The sequence below is a fragment of the Leptidea sinapis genome, chromosome 35 (genome assembly GCF_905404315.1).
Source record: "Leptidea sinapis chromosome 35, ilLepSina1.1, whole genome shotgun sequence".
NCBI classification, from domain to species: domain Eukaryota; kingdom Metazoa; phylum Arthropoda; class Insecta; order Lepidoptera; family Pieridae; genus Leptidea; species Leptidea sinapis.
The window spans coordinates 5,259,975-5,281,174 of record NC_066299.1 but is presented as its reverse complement, the minus strand read 5'-3'; the positions used below and the strand labels follow the sequence as shown (position 1 = coordinate 5,281,174).

Here is a 21,200-nt window from a genome sequence, read left to right as displayed (position 1 = left end):
GATTTTGATTGACGAGTCGTTAAAAAGTCAACTGCGCTTGACATTAGCTAATAATAGTAACCCCCTTATTCATAATGGTCCGCTAACTTTAAACAGCCGCTTAGGAGTGTTTTTTCACATTCTGACTTAGGTCAATAGAAGAAGACAAAGTGAGAATTAGCAATGCTTTAAGTTAGCAAACTATTGTGAATAAGGGGGTAAATGTTTACCTCGAGCAATAAAGATGGATCCTTAAATTTATAGTTAATGATCTTCTCGACGTCATCTCTGGTATTGTTAAGCACTCGATTAATTTCTTCCACAGATACTTTATCTAACACACTTGGCACCCGTTTCGTCAGATAACTCATGAAGTTGTCCTAAAAATTTCAATTAATGTATTTTCTATTTCTTCAATTAATCTATATACTCGTATATAATATAATGAAAATGGCCTTTATTTGAGGCTCATTTAACGCTTAAACCACTGATCGTATCGACATGAAACTACCACCATTCGATGCGAAATTTATCCTAAATGATTTATGGTTACTTATTTTTCGAATTACAACGTTCCTTTATTAATTTATTTCCTTTTAAATTCGCACAGCGAAGCAGGCGGGAACGGCTAGTATTTACTATAAAATGTAATGCGTTTTAATGACAAACGGCAACGATATTGAAAACCTTCTGTGAGCAACCTGAGGCCACTATTCCGTGCTATTCGAATAGGCAAACTAGTATGGAATTCCATTACTGGTAGATTTCAAAACTAGTCAAACCCATTCCGATAAAATTTGAAACTATCCCTCAGTTACTCACAAAAAATGGCCTAATATCGATATTAATAAACTGTGACCTGTGTATACTAACCACGTGATTGTGAGAGAAAAATAAAAATATGGAGAACTTATTCTTTAAAGGGCCGAACTGTTCCGTCCCAACACCCTAAAAATACCCACCATCAGAAATTTAAAACTAACAGTTTCGGAAACATTAAGTTGCTTAGTTAGGCGCTGCGGAGCGTGGACTCTCTCACTTATGGTGAAAGCGGGCCTCTGAGCGGCGTGCGATGTTATGATGTAACGAAATTAACTTAACTTCAAAACTACTCGCTTGATTTTATTTAAACAAACAAGTATATTTCTAGACTATACCTACGCTTATAACGTTTAAGTGAATTGTCGGATTTAGAGATATACTCCTTTGTTTGTTCTAGAATGTAAGTATATCAATAAAAAGACTAATTATTTCAATATATTATGATTTAATGGATAAATTTTACCTTTGCCGGGATCACGTTCATCCATTCCAGGACTTTGACGGCCGCTTCAATGCCCCCGCTTAGAAGGTATGTTCCTATTAGGGACTCCACACAATCAGCAACCGACTGAAATACGTATATTATTATGTTTTTGCATCTTCCAAACACAAACAGTAACAATTATGTTAAAATCAAATATTTTATATAAAAAAATCTCTACTGTTTCGCAAATAATAATTTTCTTTTTTGACAATTATGTAAGTATTATAATAATAAATAAATGATTTCGAATATAGTTTAAAAATATTTTATAAATTACAATTCATTCTTTTTCAACATCATTTCACGCGGAAGACGGTCCACTGCTGCACAAAGGCCACTCCAAAAGATTGCAATGACGATCGGTCCTGCGCTGCCCTCATCCAACCTATTCCGGTGATCTTGACCAGGTCGTCGGTCTATCTTGTAGGGGCCTACCATCATCAGGTACGTGGTCGCCATTCGAGGACTACTGCCACAACGAAGAAGCTCATTCTGTGTAAAAAACCTGTCGTTCGGGCTATGTGCCACTGCCACTTATGTTTTGCTACCATCTAGGCCATGTCGGTGTCTTTCAATTAATCTTAATATATATAAATTACGTGACACGTTGTTTATCCGCGATGGACTCCTAAACTAATGAACGGATTATAATGGGGATTACTTCATGGCGTGCAGTTTAGTCCAACTTGAGAGATAGGATACTTCTTATTTCGATTTGGTACCCATAATTATTTTTATTTCCAATATTTGTTTTGTATGGACATATTTTCTGTGAGAGAATTTATTGACGCACGGTTTGACAGTTCTGCTGTGAAACAATTTCATTATAACAGCAAGGAGCATATGTTACGAAATCATTCTTGATGTTATGAAATATTGTTGACAAATCCATAAAAAACAGTATATTATTTATTATGTACAGAACAACGTCTGTCGGATCAGCTAGTTAATTATATTTCTGGAAACTTATACACTTCGACACAACGCGTATTGAGAGCCCATATTTTACCATTTCGCGATTCTTCAATGGTTCTTGAACATCATAATTGTTTCAATTAATAATTTCATATCGGTCCTATACTACTAGGTCATTACGTTATCATTTCAAAATAGATTAACGTAATCATTTTAAATTAAAACTCAAAAGATTCAATAAATGGAGATAAGAGGTAGTGAGTGCAATTTACTTATTCACATTTCACCAAAGAAGCAACGGCTGCAGTTCAAATTCAAGTATTTATTTATAATTGATAATTAAATGCGGTAGAGTCCATCACAAAATAGCGATGCACCTGTACCTACTATTACTTTTTACAAACGAGCGTTGTTCACGCGGTCGTAAGACATTACCGACGCATATTGTTTAAACAACTAACTAACGTTGCCCTCCTTTTAGAAAGATTTGAGGCGTTAATACATGGCAGTGATCTTGCCCATAGGGCGAAGGGCATACGAGTCATATTAAAAGGTTAAAATACTTATTCATTAGTAACAATTGAAGACTAACGGCCGTTTTCTTTTCTTTTTTTTATGAAAATAAGGGACGAGACGAGCCAGACGTTCACCTTATAGTAATTGATACGCCCTACCCATTACAATGCAGTGCCGCTCAGGATTCTTGAAAGACCCAAAAATTCTGAGCGGCACCACAACTGCGCTCGTCACCTTGAGACATAAGTTGTTAAGTCTCATTTGCCCAGTAATTTCACAAGCTACGGCGACCCCTTCAGACCGGAACACAGTAATGCTTACACATTACTGCTTCACGGCAGAAATAGGCGCCGTTGTGGTACCCATAATCTAGCCGGCATCCTGTGCAAAGGAGCCTCCCACTGGTGAAAACATCAAACTTCAATAACCTATCTGTCCTCAGTTTAACTTACTAGAGGTAAGACAAATCTATCCTTTTACGCTTACTTACCTTACCATAACCTATCGGCATAATAAGCACACTTTTGCTGCCCCGCTATCAGACTGCGAATGATATGGCCTTATATATTATATAGTGTGTACATATAGGTAGGTGGGTATATGTTTTCATTGCATGTAAGTATGAGTCAGTATCATTAACCTAAATGCATTGAAAAAAATCTCAAATAAGTACAATGAATACCTTATCAGAAACGGCCTGCGATAACACATATCCCTGCATGATGTTCTGTGCCCTGCCTTCCGGTTCTGGCTCAGCAATGTTATTCAGGTCATTAAACCTCTGCTGCAGCATCGTTATACTTTCCTTTGTTAGTTCTCCGCTCAGGGACTCTTGCGTACTGAACTGGATGCCGATCAAAAACGTAGGCCTTATCTGTGAAACAAAGGAATTATAGTATAGTATATGTGCAAGGGGCTAAGATAAATCAATGAACCTCTTTAAAGTCAGGGAGGCCCTGGAAGCATAGCTGAATATTATAAAAAATAAAATAAACTTAATTAACATATCATATTAAAATTTTAATAGAGGTAATAAAATATCAGTAACTTAAACTATCAATCTATCGTTGGCATTCGGTTGTTCTCTCCTTGTAATAGCTTGTCTTTCGACAAAGACCTCCTCTAAGGCTTTCTCCACTTGTCTCTATCATTTTTTTTAGCTGAATATTAATTTGCAGTTAATAAAATATGATATAGATATATTATATCACAATTTTAAGTGGTAGGTTTATGTCTGCATAATTTAAGTATTAAGTTTTTATTTCTTATGCCTTCCCGGGAAAAAAAAAACAAAGAATAAACAAAGGAAAAAGTAAATGTAAAAAATAAAAAAAAAATAATTATAATAATAAAAAAAATATATAAAAAATACCGGGAAGGCCCCATTCAATCATAAGATATATTATATGTAATCTAGTATAAAACAAATGAACCACACCTATTGTGTGACTCAAAACATTCTATGTCTGCATCATATTTTGTTCCATTATTCCTTCTTCCACACAAAAATTCCATCCAACTTCCACATAAAAATAAAAATACTACAATCAGAAGGCTGTGAGAGAAGGCGTATACCGTAAGCGCCACTCTCATGGCATCTCTACAGCGTTTCATTAAAAAAAAAAAGTGGTAGGTTTACTTATGTATTGCAAAATGAAAACGATAACAAATGAATTACACAAAGTATTTAACATTTTATATTGAAGTAGGTAGTTAGTTTTTCAAAGTCACAAAAGGCACTTATTTTATCCAAATTGATTCCTTTCAAATATGTCAATTGAATCACTACCACCGGAATATACGAAAACAAACAGCGGGAATGGATGAAGAAAAAATAACAACAATTCTTGAACTCTAATAAAAAAATAAAAACAATTTCTGTACAATATTGCACTGTGTCATTACTATTTCAATTATAATCTGGTTCTAGGCTGTGTGTATCTTGTGAGAATTGCAAAAAAATAATAATTTTGTGGAAGGAATATTTTATGCCGTACTTAATACTGTAAGTCCAGAATTTAACTATTGCCTGCACTGTCCCTCTTAAAAGAATGACGCTCATATAATAATAATAGATTATACAATTGCAAACTGAAACTGTACACAACTTACAAAAATGTTAATCACTTCATGGATTTATGGAGAATGAACCCGCGCCTCTAAGGATACAACCCAGTACTCGAACCACTAAGCAAACCGTCGGGATGACTCATGATCAATATTGGTATGTTTGTTCATCTCTCCTTGTGGCTAGATGGGCTACACGATGTAATTTACAATAGATAGTAAGCTCAATCCCAATAATTGCTAATAAGGAAACGTATTAAATATTTATTTTATTCCATACGAACACTTTATCCCATATTATTAAAGAACATTTGGTCTAGGGTTTCCTGCGGGATCCGCGGGACTGAAAAATAGTAGCTATAGGACATGTTGTTTCCTTCGGCAACATTTTCAGTTAAAAATAAAAGCTGACAATCTTAATAATTAAGTAAGAATTTATCAGGTTAAAACGTGTATTTTTTTGGTTGATTTTTTAATTTTCTTTGTGTATTTTTTGAAAAAGATATAGTTTGTTTTTTTTATAGAGAATTTATTATTGTTTCTTTTTTGTGAAAAAAAACGCTATAATTTGATTGATCTCATTTTAATAGTAATTAATGTGGAGTTGATTAATTCATTGTTTTATTTGCCTTGAGTGTGCATATTTTCAATATGCGGGATTCCGCAAATACCGAGATCCCGCGGGATTGAAAATTCGTAATCCCGCAAATACCGAAATTGAATTGCGGGAGCCCTAATTTGGTCCCTAACACCTAGACATAGCCTGTCCTGTAAGAAAAGTCCTGTTTGTGTGTGTGTGCGTGTGTGTGTGTGTGTCAATCTAAACAATCTATTATTTTTAAGTGGTTTTTTTGCTCACTTTGTGGAATTCAAAACAATTCCAATAAATCCAAACACGCTAAGGTACATGGGTTCAACTTGACAACCTTATAATCACCGAAATACTCATATTATAATTAATTTAATCAGTTCTATTTCACAAATGATAGTTATTGTATAAAATTGTTTTAATTAATTACTAAAGTTACATAATTTGGGGAGTTCCTATAATTAGTCAGGTATTCTATAATCCAATTCGAAATATCAATCCGCAGGTACATTCATCCAACTGACAATGCAATTTTATAAAATGGTCGAGTTACGACGGAGACAACAAAGACATGAAAGTAGTTTAAAAAAACTAAAAAACACGCTTTGGTTGAAAAGATAATGGTTGAAATTTAAAATGAACATCAATTCCTGCCTTATCGAAAAGATAGATGAAAAAATATATAAAATAACAAAAATCTTATTTTGCAAATTGAAATATGGAATAATTTTATCAAATTAATGTATTGTCATCGGTCCTCGACAAATCTACGAAGTTTGAACGAAAACTGGCCGTTTAAAGTAGTTCAAAATCGCGCAAGAATGAGTCGATTACAAACAAATATACATACAGGTGAAGCTAATAAAAAGCGTGTCAACTTGAGAACCTCTTCCATTTTTGAAGTTGGTTAATAATAAATAAATGAATGAATTAATAAAATTAATGTATTCCATGCACACTTTAGACCCATATCGCCGAACAATGATAAAAGAAGGCAATAAATACAATAATAGCATTATTCTAAATGCAGATGGAATACTTACACTGTGTTATTAAGAAACGCGAAGTAAATTTATTCCAAGATTAAAACTTATCGTTCCTTTGTCACAGACAGAACTACATGACATGCAGAAGTAATTTTAAACTGGGAATAAATTTTATTAATAAGACAGATACAGATACAGAAGTTCGGACTCGCACAAGTTGGCGCAGATTTATCCCGCTTTCAATCCTTCGAAACATAATTTTTGTTACTGAGCTGACCAACTATTCGCAGCAACCTCGGAGCGACCTAGAGGTTCCGGAAGGATTGACTTGACCTATACCAGTTTTAATAATTAACTTTCTTCCTAGCAATTTTCATCAAGATCTGTCGAGCCGTTCTTGAGTCACATGAGACAGCCGAAATCATCAGAAAACTCATATAATTTGTGTAAAGTGACTCGTAATACGAAACATCTTTATTCATCTTTGATGTATGTACAGATACTGTCTAATAAGACTATTAATAAGTAAACGTAGTGGTATTTAAAATAAAATTAATTCGAACAGGGTCGTAGATATCTTGGGGAGACTTGTACTTGATACTATCAAACCACAATTTCAGGTCAAAACTTAATCATAATAAATAAAATACTTAGCAGTGAAAAAAAAATATCCAAAGGGATGGTTCGCGCGGAACTTTCTCAATGTGTCGACGTGACCTACTTAATAACACAGTAATATATAACATGATCTCATATAAAATAAAACATTCAATGAATATTTGAATATTTAAATTCTATGGCGGTAAATATCAAGCAAGGTCGAGGCCGTATTGAAATATGCTCATAGAAGACACACTACATAGTATACGACTACTTAGTACTTAAATACAACTCGATAAGTTGATAGTTGATACTCGTGCCGGTAGATTCACACAATTTCGGCCGAGAGCTCCGGCGTACGCGCACGTGCGAATAAATATTAACAAGTCGCGAATTCGTATTTCACGGCACCGATCGATATCACTGCCGAAAACGATAAAGGTATCAAAAATTTACTTATAAGTTTTGTATCGATAAAAATGTGATAATTGAATTGAAATAGTGAATGTATCGCTGTGTTTGTGAGAGTATAATTTATATTATTGTGATTCTTGACCTAGTGAGGGAAACAATTTGAATGGATGGAATCAATGACATTTGTTTCGACTGTGCTAATATAAAGTAATATAATATAAACACACTCAACATTACAACCTTATACTTTTAAAATACTGACCCACAGAAGCTCCATATTAAATTCTTTTTGTTCAATAACATTTACACAACTTATATAAGTACACGTACCTACGTACTTTTATATTATAATATATTAGTAAAACTTGTATTTGGCTATCGGTTTTTATATAAGTATCTATAAAAATAATATTAGATGTTGGTTTTCCTTAAACAAATTTTTTGTACCGATATTAAGATTAAATTTGTATCTACCGCATTCTAAAGCGATCGACGAAAAATAATTCGCTGATTGTTAAACGCAAACTGCCGAATATAACACGACTTTTCGCTTACATGATTGCAAGAAATCTCTCAAGTTACACCAAATGAATTAAGAACGTTAAGCTGCAGATATTTGGAGACGATGTGTTATATACCTATTCATTATAGTAACCCTCTCGTAGGGCAACACTGTAAAACAAAATAATTTAACTTAATATAAACCTAATTGTAAATTGGCTGAATCACTTATGATAAATAAGTGCAAATCTTTCTCACAGATCTCAACAATTCTATATAAATTAGCTATGTCTACATGTTTATTAAATCTTTTATATTTTAGTAAACATCTACTAACCAATCATTGCAAGCAATTTCCAAATAATTGAATAAATGTGAGATTTTACCACAGATTCGATTATTATTAATAGATAATTAATAAACAGAATTCAACAGAACTTTTTTTTAAAGTGGAGCACTATTTTTTATTATTATTTGAGTATATTATATCATACCTAGAAAACAAATTCATGTGTCAGTTTGACATTAAGTAAAAAGCATATTTTTTCTAAAATACGCTTTTTACTTACTTTAAAAACCGCTTAGGAGTGTTTTTTCTCATTCTGACTTAGGTCAATAGAAGAAGACAGAGTGAGAATTAGCAATGCTTTAAGTTAGCAGACTATTATGAATAAGGGTGTTAATATTTATATTGTTATTGTACCCGATATTCGATGATTAATTTTTCATGTCTGTAACAACTAATTAAGGAAGCGGCTGGACAGATTTTAGGGTACTATTATTTCTAAATTTTATTTAGGGTTCCGTGCAAAAATATTAAAGGGCATTTTATTAGCAAAATTCCACAAGCTGATCGTATCAATTACAGGGCTTGATTGAATTCTGTATGTTCATCATCTGCCCCTTCAATTAAGAGACCGGTCGATGATCAAATGTAATACAATATCTGTGAATCACAACACGATCGAATACTAAGTCAGCATATACAATACGGAATATCGATGTCATCAGACATTCCAAGCCTCTTATTTCACTTTATTTCACGTGTGACAATTCGACCGGCGCAGCGGGTGACAATAAATTATTGTATCGAAACGCAGCACTGTATGACTAGCAAAACGATAGCACCGCGCTGTTTTGTTTATGTATCTCTTATACAACACGTGTTAACCTAATTGAGATAAGTGTTTATAAAATTTATTGTGAACTAAGTTTTGTTAGCTTTCTAAGGCTTTAGCAATAAGCAAACTGTTAAAATTAAGCGAAAATTTGATAATTAGTAATCTTAATATATATAAATTACGTGACAAGTTTGTCCTCGATGGACTCCTAAACTAAAGAACGGATTTTAATGGGGATTACTTCATTGAGTGCAGTTTGGTCCAACTTGAGAGATAGGATAGTTTTTATTTCGATTTGGGACCCAAAATTATTTTTATTTTCAATATTTGTTTTGTATGGAGAGAATTAAGTGACGCAAGGTTTGACAGTTCCGCTGTGAAACAATTTCACTAATTTCACTGTTGTTAACAGGGAGAATATTTTACGAAGTAATTCTTGATGTTTTGAAATATTATTGGCAAATTCCTATAAAACAGTATTTTTTTTTATTATCTACAGAACAACGTCTGTCGAGTCAGCTAGTTTCCTATAAATTTATGAGTATTTAATAAGACGGGGCTGTCACGCTCGTTCAGGTAAAATCGACATCAGTCAATTAAGGGGGCGCGATCGAGTCATAGCATAATCTTCCATATTATTTATACACACTTATAGTTTTTAAGTATAAGTATTATATAAAACAATACAAGCCTATAAAAGTGGGTCACTTTGACCTAATCTCAAAATTGGAAAAAGATATAAGTGTTTACTGTCCTGTGTCCATGTAACCCATAGGCTTACATGGACACAGTAACGTAGCAACATATGCTACGTTTGACACGTTTCATAGAGGAAAATTAACTCCAAAGTAAATACTCAGGGTATCAGTGTCCCCTCCTTGCTCCACATATTATTATTTTAGTATGGTATCCCTTCATGTATGTATAACCTTTAAGTAGTATGACAATCTGCTATACCACCTGGGGTTCTCCGAAAGACCAGCGCTGATCATATCACCTGTGGGTACGACCAGTATTATACCGAGGTGAACTCCAATTCTGCATGTTCATATAAATTAATAAATAATTCTACTTTTATACTTTAAGTTGCAGAATAAATGATTTTTCTTTCTTTATTTCTTTCCTTATTGTTATTTTTTTTACAGATGTTCAAATCAGTGGCGGCGGTCGCGGCATTATCTTCAGTCGCAATTGGTGTTGCTATATACGTCCAAATATTAACGGCAATACCGGAGTTGCCGGAATTGGACAACCAAAGATGGTGGGGCGACGGAGAGACGCCGAAACAGGATGATCTGTCGATACGGCCTTTCAAGATCGAATTTAACGACACGGTACATGTTTGTTGATTTCTGTCACCTTCCGCTATATGGCTAGACTGCTTTTGTGAAATAACATTACCTGGATGATGATTTTTAACCGACTGGAAAAAGGAGGAGATTCTCAATTCGTTTGGTATTTTTTTTATGTATGTACACCGATTACACTGATATTTATGATCCGTGATTCTTCTTTAGTTTAAACAGTTTGTTATTATTTAGGGATATCCCTACTTAAATTTGTATTATGTACCAAAATTAATGGACGATGCGGTACTGAGCGAACCATCCGTCCGAGTGACTCATAAAAACTCGCAATTGTTATAAACAAATTAAGATGAAAAAAAGATTCTTTACAAATGAGGAAGTTTCCAAAATCTTTAAAGATAATGAACACTATTTTTGACTTACTAACTAGCAGGTTGGTAAATAAGTAATAGATAGTCTGAAAGTTATTTTCAAAAATATAACAGATACATGATATTATGTAGATTAGGTGGATATTCTTGGCGCCAAAATGTACATCGTTTCCACGTAAAATAACACGTCATGATTTGGTATGTATTTTCATGGTATAAATTTGGAATATCATAACCAGGAACATAAATTCAGGAACAACAATGGGATTCTCATCCGATGTAGTTGAAAATTTCACATGCGGATATCAAGATTTGACGACAATATGCAGGTACAATATTTTCGTAACTGAGATCACCACAATAAAAAATATTAGATATAAAAGAGAAATATATGTGTTTGTGATAATCGTCGCCGGAAGAATATGGTGCTTCTTTAACCCTTGCCTCGATTTTAAAACTATTGCAAAAATGTCTATCCGCCGGGATTCCAGCATTTCTCTATAGGGTGCCTTTGCTGCATTAGAATTAATTTATTTAGGGGCTGTTGCACAATATCCAAGTAAAGTTACGGATAGGCTACTTGCTACTTTACTATTGAATAAGGACATCATTTGCGTTTCACAATGTACAAATAGTGTAATCTACCAGGTAAGCGTCATTTAAATTATAGTTATCTAATGGGTCGCCTGACAGAGTGACAAGCATTTGACAAAATTATGTCAATTTAAATGATGGTAGGAGAGCCAAAGAGCTAAATAGAGATTAACTCGGGCGTCAAATAACAAAGAGAGAAAATAGTTTATAATATGATGTGTACTAGTCACTGGTGGTTTCATTGGTGACATTGTTGTACACACTCCCATGTTTAAAAAATGTTTATTAATCTGCCGGTTTGCATGGTGGATGTGGCCATACGAAAGGGTAGAAAATAGGAAAAAAAAAAAAAAAACTAATATAGCGCATCATTGAGTCGAGAATTTAAGTGAACCCTATCGTACCTTCTATTCAAAAGACTGGCGATTTTCACATGACCAAAAGTTATGAACGATTTTTGAAAATACAAAAGCATTAATTGATCGAGTCTATGACAATATGCTACTTTACTTCGACATTGTGAAGCAGACCCTAATTGTCCTACTAATAAGACCTACTAGACATATTTTACGTTTATGACATGTGGGCATCGAATCCTGTACCTTACTCTAGGCTAAAGGAATCGACAAAGAAAGTGAGAGTAAAAAAATATCAGTTTACTAGTAGTTCGAAATAAGACATTGCAACGTTATAAATTCGCAAACGAGAAAATTATTGAAATACAAAACCGTTAAAACGGTAAAACAATTATTCCATATCTTTTTAACGTATTCACCGGAGTAAATTGAACAAATGTGCGCTGAACACGCTATAAATAATTTATGAATGAGATAACTGAATTCATAACTGTGCGTTACAGATGATAGCCGATTTGAGATTTAGGCTGAGAAACCGACGGCCTTTACGACCGCCAATGGAGGGAATACAATCACAATACGGCATCAACACGTTATATCTGGAGAAAATACTAAAGTACTGGCAGGAAGAATACAAGTTTAAGGAGAGAGCTGATCGTTTAAATAAATTACCGCATTTTAAAACGAGAATACAGGGTCTTGACATACATTACATTCGAGTGAAACCGTCGGCAAAGAAGGTATTGCCATTGTTGATGCTTCACGGTTGGCCCAGTTCATCAAAGGAGTTCGATCAGGTCATACCGATGCTCACAAAACAAAGGGATGAACATGATTTTGTATTCGACGTTATTGCGGCTGATTTGCCTGGATTTGGCTTTTCTCAGGTTTGTATTATTTTGTCTTCAAATTATAGGTAATCTGTGGCTAGATTCATTTGCTCTGTAGTTACGAAAAAAAACACATCAGTATCTATCTGGATATCCTGGACTGTATGAGGAGGACTGGGTGAGGTATACAAGAAAAACCTTAAAAAACAAACTCATAATAAAAAAATCTTGAGAGTGGAATTTCTAAATATCCGTTCTTAGCATATCTTCGGCGAAAGGAATATTCCTCTCCAAATTTCAAGTCTCTACGCCTTGTGGTTCCAGAGATATCTTGTTGAGTTATACAATGGAATATATATAGAAGATTTATGTTATTTAAGTAAGTATATTACTGTATTAAACATGTCGTTGTCTTGTAGCCATAGTACACGCTATGCCTAGTTTGGGGCAAGATAGTTTGTGTAAATGTGTATCAATATTATAATAATAATATTACTGTAAATGTCATTCTTTGACCTAAATGAATAAATTAATTCTGATTTAGTTACATTCAATATTCCATATATTGGAGGAGCTATAGGGCCACTTGAATATAAGTGATTGGTAGGTTCTCTGCTCCCTCCTAAAACATTCTAAAAAAACTATTCTTTCAATTTGATTTCTCAACGACGACCCATCAAAGGAAAAACGAAATGTTTTTTATTTCATTCCTAGCATTTTCATATTTATTCACCTTTTTAAACCTTCTCTGGACTTCCACAAAATTAGCCAAATTGGTCCAGCCGTTCTCGAGTTTAAGCGAGACTAACGAACAGCAATTCATTTTTATATATATAGATAGCTGGACCATCGCATAGGTGACATCCCGTGCGGAATATTATGGGCTTCCTAGAAGGGACGCTGTATGTTCTACTAGCCTAAACACATGGTCGGATTTAGTACGACCGGACCATCGGACGGGGCGGTGGGTGGCTCGCATTAATTCGTCCGACGTCGTACTCGGTACGATCCGGACGGTAATAACAATAATTTTGTGCGATGAACAAAATAACATACCATGGAATATGACCCGGTACCGGACCGCGTCCGATGGTTCGGCTGAACCAGATCTGACCATGTGTTTAGGCTATAAGGCCACACTTATCCACATACAAATAAAGATTAGTTAGTCAGATAGAGTTCTAGCTCCTCTTTAACTCAGCTCAAAACAAATATTCTTTCCAATTAGTTCCATATGCGTCCTTCGATGATGTGGTCCCGGTCTTAGACTTGCAGTATTTGTTTAATAATAAACATAATCCCCCTTATTCATAATAGTCTGCTAACTTAAAGTATTGCTAATTCTTTCTCAGTCTTCTTCTATCGACCTAAGTCAGAATGAGAAATAATACTCTTTAGCAGCTGTTTTAAGTTAGCGGACCATTATGAATAAGGGGGAATAGCTCATGCCTTTCTATAATTGACAGGGTACAAACAAACCTGGCCTTAACCCGTTACAAATTGCTGTGGTTATGAAGAACCTTATGAAGCGACTTGGATTCAATCAGTTTTACATCCAGGCTGGTGATTGGGGCTCCCAGGTTGCAACACACATGTCTACATTGTATCCAGATGATATCTTGGGGTAAGATATTTTTTTGGAGTTATACTTCTTTAAGCGCGTTATGAAAAAATAATGAGAGTAAAATTTTAAGATGCGCGCGCATCACCGTAACGCAAAGTAACATGTTGAAGTTGGTTCCTAAAATATTCTGACGTTTGCCTCATTCGTTATTTTTTTTTTGGTTTTTTCGTCTATTATTAGGACAGGCAAAAGGTTCAAGGCCATACAGCATTATTTAATAATTAATTGTGAATAATGCCATCTTTGCAAGATTTTTAGAAAACTGTTCTTTCTAAAAATGTAGAAAAGCACGAGGAATAAACCATTTTAATGATTTTTGCTTCGTAAGGCCAAAGAGGTATAACTTCTTGCTTGCATACATAAGTACATACACACTTTTTTTTCTTTCATTTTTAGTCATTATTTATCAATTAAAATTATAATGCCGCAATAGGCACTGGCTAATAGTTTCAATTAAAATTTCGCTCGATCGACAATTCATTCTAATGAATCAAGTTTTGATAAAATATATTATTCGTCAATCATATTTTGGTTTTAATAATATTATAATGCTTAATATTAAACTATAAACAATAGCAATTAGGAAACACCAAAAACACCTGACTTTGTAATCGCTGCGGCCTTGCATTGTCTTACTGGTGGTGATGGTGAGAAACAGAAAACTTAAACACCCTTTGGATGACCGTAACGCATTCAGATAAGACTTGAGGATAATTTTAAAATACACATATTTATGAAAAATGTCTGCATGACACAGTACTTTCGAAAAACTCAACATAATGTGAAAGGAACGATTGGACAATAACAAAGCTTGATTGGTCTGTCTAAAACATAATATTAGATTTAAAAACCTAAGTATTGACCATTGAAATGGGGTCTGGCAAATCTGTACCAAGGAATAATTTCAAGTACTACCTATATCTCAAAAATTTTACAACGAACCTGAACTGTTTTTTACATATACTCAAAATATTTAAATGATCCCCAAAATTATACAAATGATTTAAGTTTTCTTTAGTGTTAATTCCGCCAATATTTGTTTTTAAAACAATCCGACACGTGTTTCGCCTCTACACGAGGCATCCTCAGGACGTGTTGTCTCGCCAAAATCTGGCTTGATTCAGTCTCGTGCCATCTCGTTTTAAAAACAAATATTGGCGGAATTAATGCTAAAGAAAACTTAAATCATTTGTATAATTATGGATTACCGCAAAGTAGCGCCTAATTCAATAAATTTTCGATCCCCAAAATGATAAGAAACAAAATAAGATACATAATAGCTTTAAGGGTAAATGTATACACTATTATAATAAAGTCCCAGCCACTGTTCAGGCATTATCTATACACAAACTTAAATGTTTTATTTAAAAAATTGCTCTGTCCTAATTCCTACTACTCCACTGCTGTATATCTAAGTGATCCGACAGCCGGGGGCTAGATTATGATTATTTTATAGCAATAGCAATTGCAAACAAGAGCGCAAAAAAAAGAATTCTGGGAGAGTTTGCGCCGGCTTCTCCCTCTCAGAGCGCCATTTGTTTCCGAAGCGGTAGTAGTATCTAGTACATTAGAAATGACATCAAAAAGAATTCAAAAGAAATCAATTTTACGAAAATAAATGCCTTTTAATGTCATTTCCAAATCGGTGAATATAACTGTATTTAGACGATCTAATTTGAATGAATATTATTACAGATTCCACACAAACATGCCCGTATCTTCTCGTCCTATAAGCTACCTGAAACAATTTGTGGGCGCACTACTGCCCAGCCTCGCAGTGGAACACAAGTACAGGGACAGAATGTATCCATTGAAGAAAGTGTTCGACTACTTGCTGAGAGAGAGCGGATACTTTCACCTACAAGCTACCAAACCAGATACAATCGGTATGCGAATTCATATTCAGCCTAATATTAATGTGGCTACCGCTTATTTATTTATTAAAGCACACCACATCATATACAATACAATTTTCTTAATCTAATGTTACAATAAGTAGTTCTAAAGTATACGACAATTATGGTGAACATAAAAATTACAAAAAATACTCCCTAATTTACTTTTGAAAAATAGAACTAATACCATCTAAGCTATAATAAAAACAAAAACATTAAAAAATGAAAGTAAAAATTATAACTTTAACTTATTAAAATAATGAAGACGAAAAAGAAAAGAAAATCTACTTATTTGACAAATGCAGATTGAGTACCAGCTAAGTGTTTAACAACACTTTCTTTAAACCTGACCAGCCCACTACCGAATATATTAAGTTCTGAATTGGTATCGTTTAACTTATTGTACTCGCTTAAGAATTCGAGCGAGAGGCGCCTGAACTCCCAGGTTGGTTTTTACAGAAGGAACTTGGAAGATTCTCTTGATTTTAAACCTTGGGAATAAATATGGGACAGCAAGGTTAATATTCTGCAAGAGGTTACTACATTGTATTTGACCGTTTAAGAGTTTGTACAAAAATATTCCCCGGCAAGAGATCTCCGATCGAGCAATGAAATCATAAAGCTTATATTAAAGTTCAGTTCTGTGGCGAGTTCCGAATGTTGAATCCCGAGCAAGTGAAGGATTCTATAATTGAATCACGAGCTAAGTTGGAAGTTTGAGCCTAGTGAGGGAATCAATAGCGCCAGAAATAAAATTCGTTTCCCGTGTGACAGAATATACAACTTATTACCTCGATATCGAAAAATGGGATGACGTATATTAATATGCTTTGAAAAAAACCAAGATCGGTGTAGATTGAGCATTTATGTTACGTTAGGTTTTTACTTTATTAATATACTAGCTGACCCGACAGACGTTCTTCTGTAGATAATAAAAAAACTACTGTTTTATAGGAATTTGTTAATAATTTTTCAAAACATCAAGAATTATTTCGTAAAAAATATGATGTTATAATGTTATAATGAAATTGTTTCACAGCGGAACTGTCAAACCGTGCGTCACCAAATTATCTCATAGAAAATATGTCCATACAAAACAAATATTGAAAATAAAAATAATTATGGGTCCCAAATCAAAATAAAAACTATCCTATCTCTCAAGTTGGACCAAACTGCACTCAATGAAGTAATCCCCATTAAAATCCGTTCTTTAGTTTAGGAGTCCATCGAGGACAAACTTGTCACGTAATTTATATATATTAGGAAGAATAAGATAAGCGTTTTGTGTACAATTAAAACAAATGAAATGCGATTGATTCGGCAGATTTGTACGAACGAATCTATGTGGACAGTAGGCATAATAAAAAGTGTGTGTGCACTTACGAACACACGCAAGATGTTATTCTTCTTTGGCGTATTAAAGCAGAAATCCTTAAAAATATCGTTACTGGTGCTATTTTACGTTTGTAGAAAAAATAATATTGTAATAAATAAGGTACTAAATACAACCAATCAAAATATTATTATCATCCCGCATAATTTAGTTAAATAATAATTAAATGTCTTTAAATTATTAGAGATATTTTTTTTATTATAAAACTTGTGTATAAATTTAATACTCGTCCATTGGTCGTGGTTCAGTAGACATATGAGTAACAAGAGTCTTAGTAGCTGAAGTGTCTAGTTGACCAACTAACGATAGGGTGTCGAATTTTCGTGACGGTGTCCGCGCGCATCATAATATTCACTCTTATATTTTTTCTCAAACGCGCCAAAAGAAGTATAACTTCAAAAATTTCATTTTTATATTTGATTGATATTTTTTTTTCAACATAGTAGGTACTTCATGGGTCACTAGGGGCTGCTGAAATTCAGCTCTGTATTTGTATCATGCCAATACCCAGATCCTTTTGATAACAACGACTGCCTTACAGTACATAAATAGGGACATTAAAATATTTTTTCTGTTGTAAATATTATTGTTTTTTTATTTAGTTTATATCTTTCTATGTTAGTAGTTCTAGTAGTTATAGTAAGAATTTATTAGTTTATTTATGTGCCGCAATCCCTGGCTTAAATTTTTTTTTTATATTTGACAGGAGTGCCTCTAACTGATAGTCCGGCCGGCTTGGCGGGTTATGCTTTAGAGAAGATGGGAGTCTGCAGCAACCGCGACCAACTGGATACCCCACACGGGGGTTTGGATAGTCTCAACTTGGACGATTTGATGGACACACTAACTATCGTGTGGGTGAACGACTGTATCGTCACGTCTATGAGACTCTACGCTGAAGCGTTCGCTTGGTCTGAAGTTTTCGTTGTACATAAGTAAGTACTTAACATAGTTTTATGGAAAAGGAGGACAGACGAGCGTACGGGTCGTTAAGTGATCTGGTATCTGAATATGGTAAGTTAGTTGGTTGTTAATTGACCGCCGCCGGGCACATTCTCTTGCAACACCAGAGGAATCACAGGGCCCGCCCCTTTAAGGAAGGTGAACACACTTTTTTGAAGGTACCCATGACGTATAGTAGCAGAAACCTTGCAAACCGCACTGTGGAGGACCGCCACACATCCAGATGGTGGGGATGATATCCTAATTTGTGGCGTGTCGTGCGAAGGTGGAATTCTGCGGCGGGAATCAGGTAAAACAGCTAATAAATTCGATAGAAGACACACATTGAAGCGAAGTCTCTACGCAACGCCAGGTGATCGAGCCTAGCCCAGCCATAGAGATAGTGGCAGTAGAACTAATTGAATGCGGTTTTGTCTGGAACAGTACTGAGACGACAAATCTATTCAATATATTGTGATGTTTCTATTTCGCAATTTACTCAACGTATTAAATGATCTCATTTTTCTCAGGTTTCTTCCCTCCGAGTACGTTTATTCTTCACCTTCACATGTTATTTGAGATATTTTTTCCGTGTAAGAAAAATATTAATTATTATCTACTTGGTTAATATCTTAATAGCATATCTTTATTAAGAAACTAATTGGCCCGCACAAGCACTTTGTGGAATCAGTTATTGGTTGCATTATTCCCGACCCGACAAGGTCAGGCTTCGAAAACCTTAAAGACCGGCAACGCAACTCTTGAATTCTGATTTGCGATATCCTTAAGCGGATGCTTATTCACTACCCATCACGAGACTCTTGGCCATTCGCCTACTCTATTTTTTAATTAGAGGAGTTCTCCCCCTCTCTCTTTTAACGCAGTGTGTGAAGCACCTTTAATGAAGTATGTTTGTGACCTCTTTCCTTTTCCGTAGGCACATCCCCGGTCAAATCAACGAATTTATGTCTGGCTCAACTTTTAATACTAACAACTAATTTACTCAGTTAAACGCTTCAGTCATTTTATTTACATGCATACAAAAAAAAAACCTTAAATTAGTTTGAATTAAGCCCAATGATATTGTTTTTCAGTATACCAACGCCAGTGCCTACAGCCGTAGTGAACTTTAAGCATGAAGTGGTTTACCAACCAGATTGGATACTGCGAGATAAATTCATTAATATAGTGAGATCAACAACGTTTGATTTCGGTGGTCATTTCGCAGCTATGCACACGCCAGACGTTTTAGCTGACGATGTTTTTAAATCAGTTGAAGAGTTCGTTAAATTCCACAACAGGAATAAATAAGGAAGTAAACAACGGTTACTACAATATCTAGAAGATTAAACTGCAATTATTCAAGAAATAGTATCATAGGTGCCTATAATAATTATCTTTCATATTACTGGCGCTTTTGATACTTGTAAGAACAAACGTGGATCAAAGTCTTTTTGAATAGTGAAAACAGCACTAGGTGAAATCCAGAGATCTTTTAAATCTTAATTTTTGTTGTGTCTACCTACCATTACATAGTTGGAAAATATGCAAGTATCTACCTGCTGAGCATTGATAGGACAACTTTATTTTCGGATACTAACATTCTAAATTATTTACTTTTCAATTGTGGTCACTAATATCCCAGTAAAATGTGTTAAAGCGAGTATTTTCGATAAAATTGTAATATGCAAATACAAGAATAGGTAAGTAATTAAATGTTATTGTCATTAAATAAAAATTTTACGCTATCATAATAATATGATATAGGTACTTAGGCATTTTGCATTTAATAAAAATATCCAAGTCCGGCATTATTAAGGATATTGTAATAAAATGCCAATTGATCTCTTTTTATATTTCATTTTAATTTTGCTCTTTGGGTATAAATAATAATTATTTGAATTGTTGAAGTTCGAGTAGTATTATAAATAAAGGTTTCTTTAGATACCAATGAGGTTTTATTTCGCATTTTACGTAATGAGTAGCTAGGTGAGGCGTTAAGGGGAGTGATGTCGAAGAGTGGTGATATGACAACTACTTTTTTACTGGTTAACGCACAAACTTGAGGCTTTTGGGGGTTAAATTAAAGAAGGTTCGTTTAACCATATTCCGGGACCTTTAAAAGTGAGGTCTCGATGTAGATACAAGTTTTATCTGGAACTGGGAGAAGGAGAGTTCCAGAGTGACATGCATGTCATCCATAGATATTATTACTTGTTCTCAAGAACTATACGGTATCTAGGGTACACAATGCATGTTGGAGGAATAAACATATCAGTGAAATGCAAAAGAAATCACTATCACTATTGGTTTAGAGTTTAGATCAACACAGACATACCTACTTCATATGCCATGTTAGGCAATGTCCAGATATAGCGCAAGAATGCGAAATAACGCTAACGTACGAAAGCGATAGATCACCGATTACAGGTCAGATCAAAATTAATTAAAATAAAGTAAAAAAATGTAATTAAATATTCGACAACCTTTTATTTGATTGATAACATGGGGTTCATATAACCTTCTGTGCTGCCATTAAGAAGTTACCAAAGTTAGGAGACAACTTTGAGCGCAATAGCCGTGTAGTGAGAAATAAAGCCGGTTTTCGTTGTTGATGAATGATTATACAAAAAGTTTTATATTTGTTTACCACGACCGCTGTGGATTACTTTATGTAGATGTCAATTCAAGTTATGCTTATCATAAAAATAATATATCGTCATTAGATCTGAGTCAACATAAATAATTTTAACTCTAACGATTGAGGATAACAGACAAAATCTGTATGATTTGACCTTTGGGTTTTTTGAACGTGACTTTTGCTTAAGTATCTCAATTTTTTATGGGATACGAGAAACATTGAAATGCGTGTCATCTGTTAAGTGGTCATCACC

General features: G+C 34.3%; 2 protein-coding genes across 2 annotated transcripts in view; one reads left to right on the top strand and one right to left on the bottom strand.

Moving 5' to 3' along the window:
- The window catches only part of LOC126975339 (endoribonuclease Dicer-like), a 66,162-nt gene that overhangs the window by 8,212 nt on the left and 36,750 nt on the right, over nt 1-21,200 (bottom strand). The window contains exons 21-23 of the mRNA XM_050823185.1: nt 3,399-3,590; nt 1,265-1,369; nt 210-359 (exon numbers count right to left, since the gene is read on the bottom strand). Of these exons, the coding sequence (XP_050679142.1) occupies nt 210-359; nt 1,265-1,369; nt 3,399-3,590 (447 nt within the window). The remainder of the gene's footprint in view (nt 1-209; nt 360-1,264; nt 1,370-3,398; nt 3,591-21,200) is intronic.
- LOC126975345 (juvenile hormone epoxide hydrolase-like) lies at nt 7,264-20,253 on the top strand. Its single transcript, XM_050823192.1, has 7 exons — nt 7,264-7,399; nt 10,140-10,328; nt 12,126-12,509; nt 13,919-14,076; nt 15,772-15,962; nt 18,071-18,299; nt 19,401-20,253. The coding sequence occupies exons 2-7, from the start codon at nt 10,140-10,142 to the stop codon at nt 19,615-19,617; spliced, it is 1,368 nt and encodes a 455-aa protein (XP_050679149.1). The 5' UTR covers nt 7,264-7,399; the 3' UTR covers nt 19,618-20,253.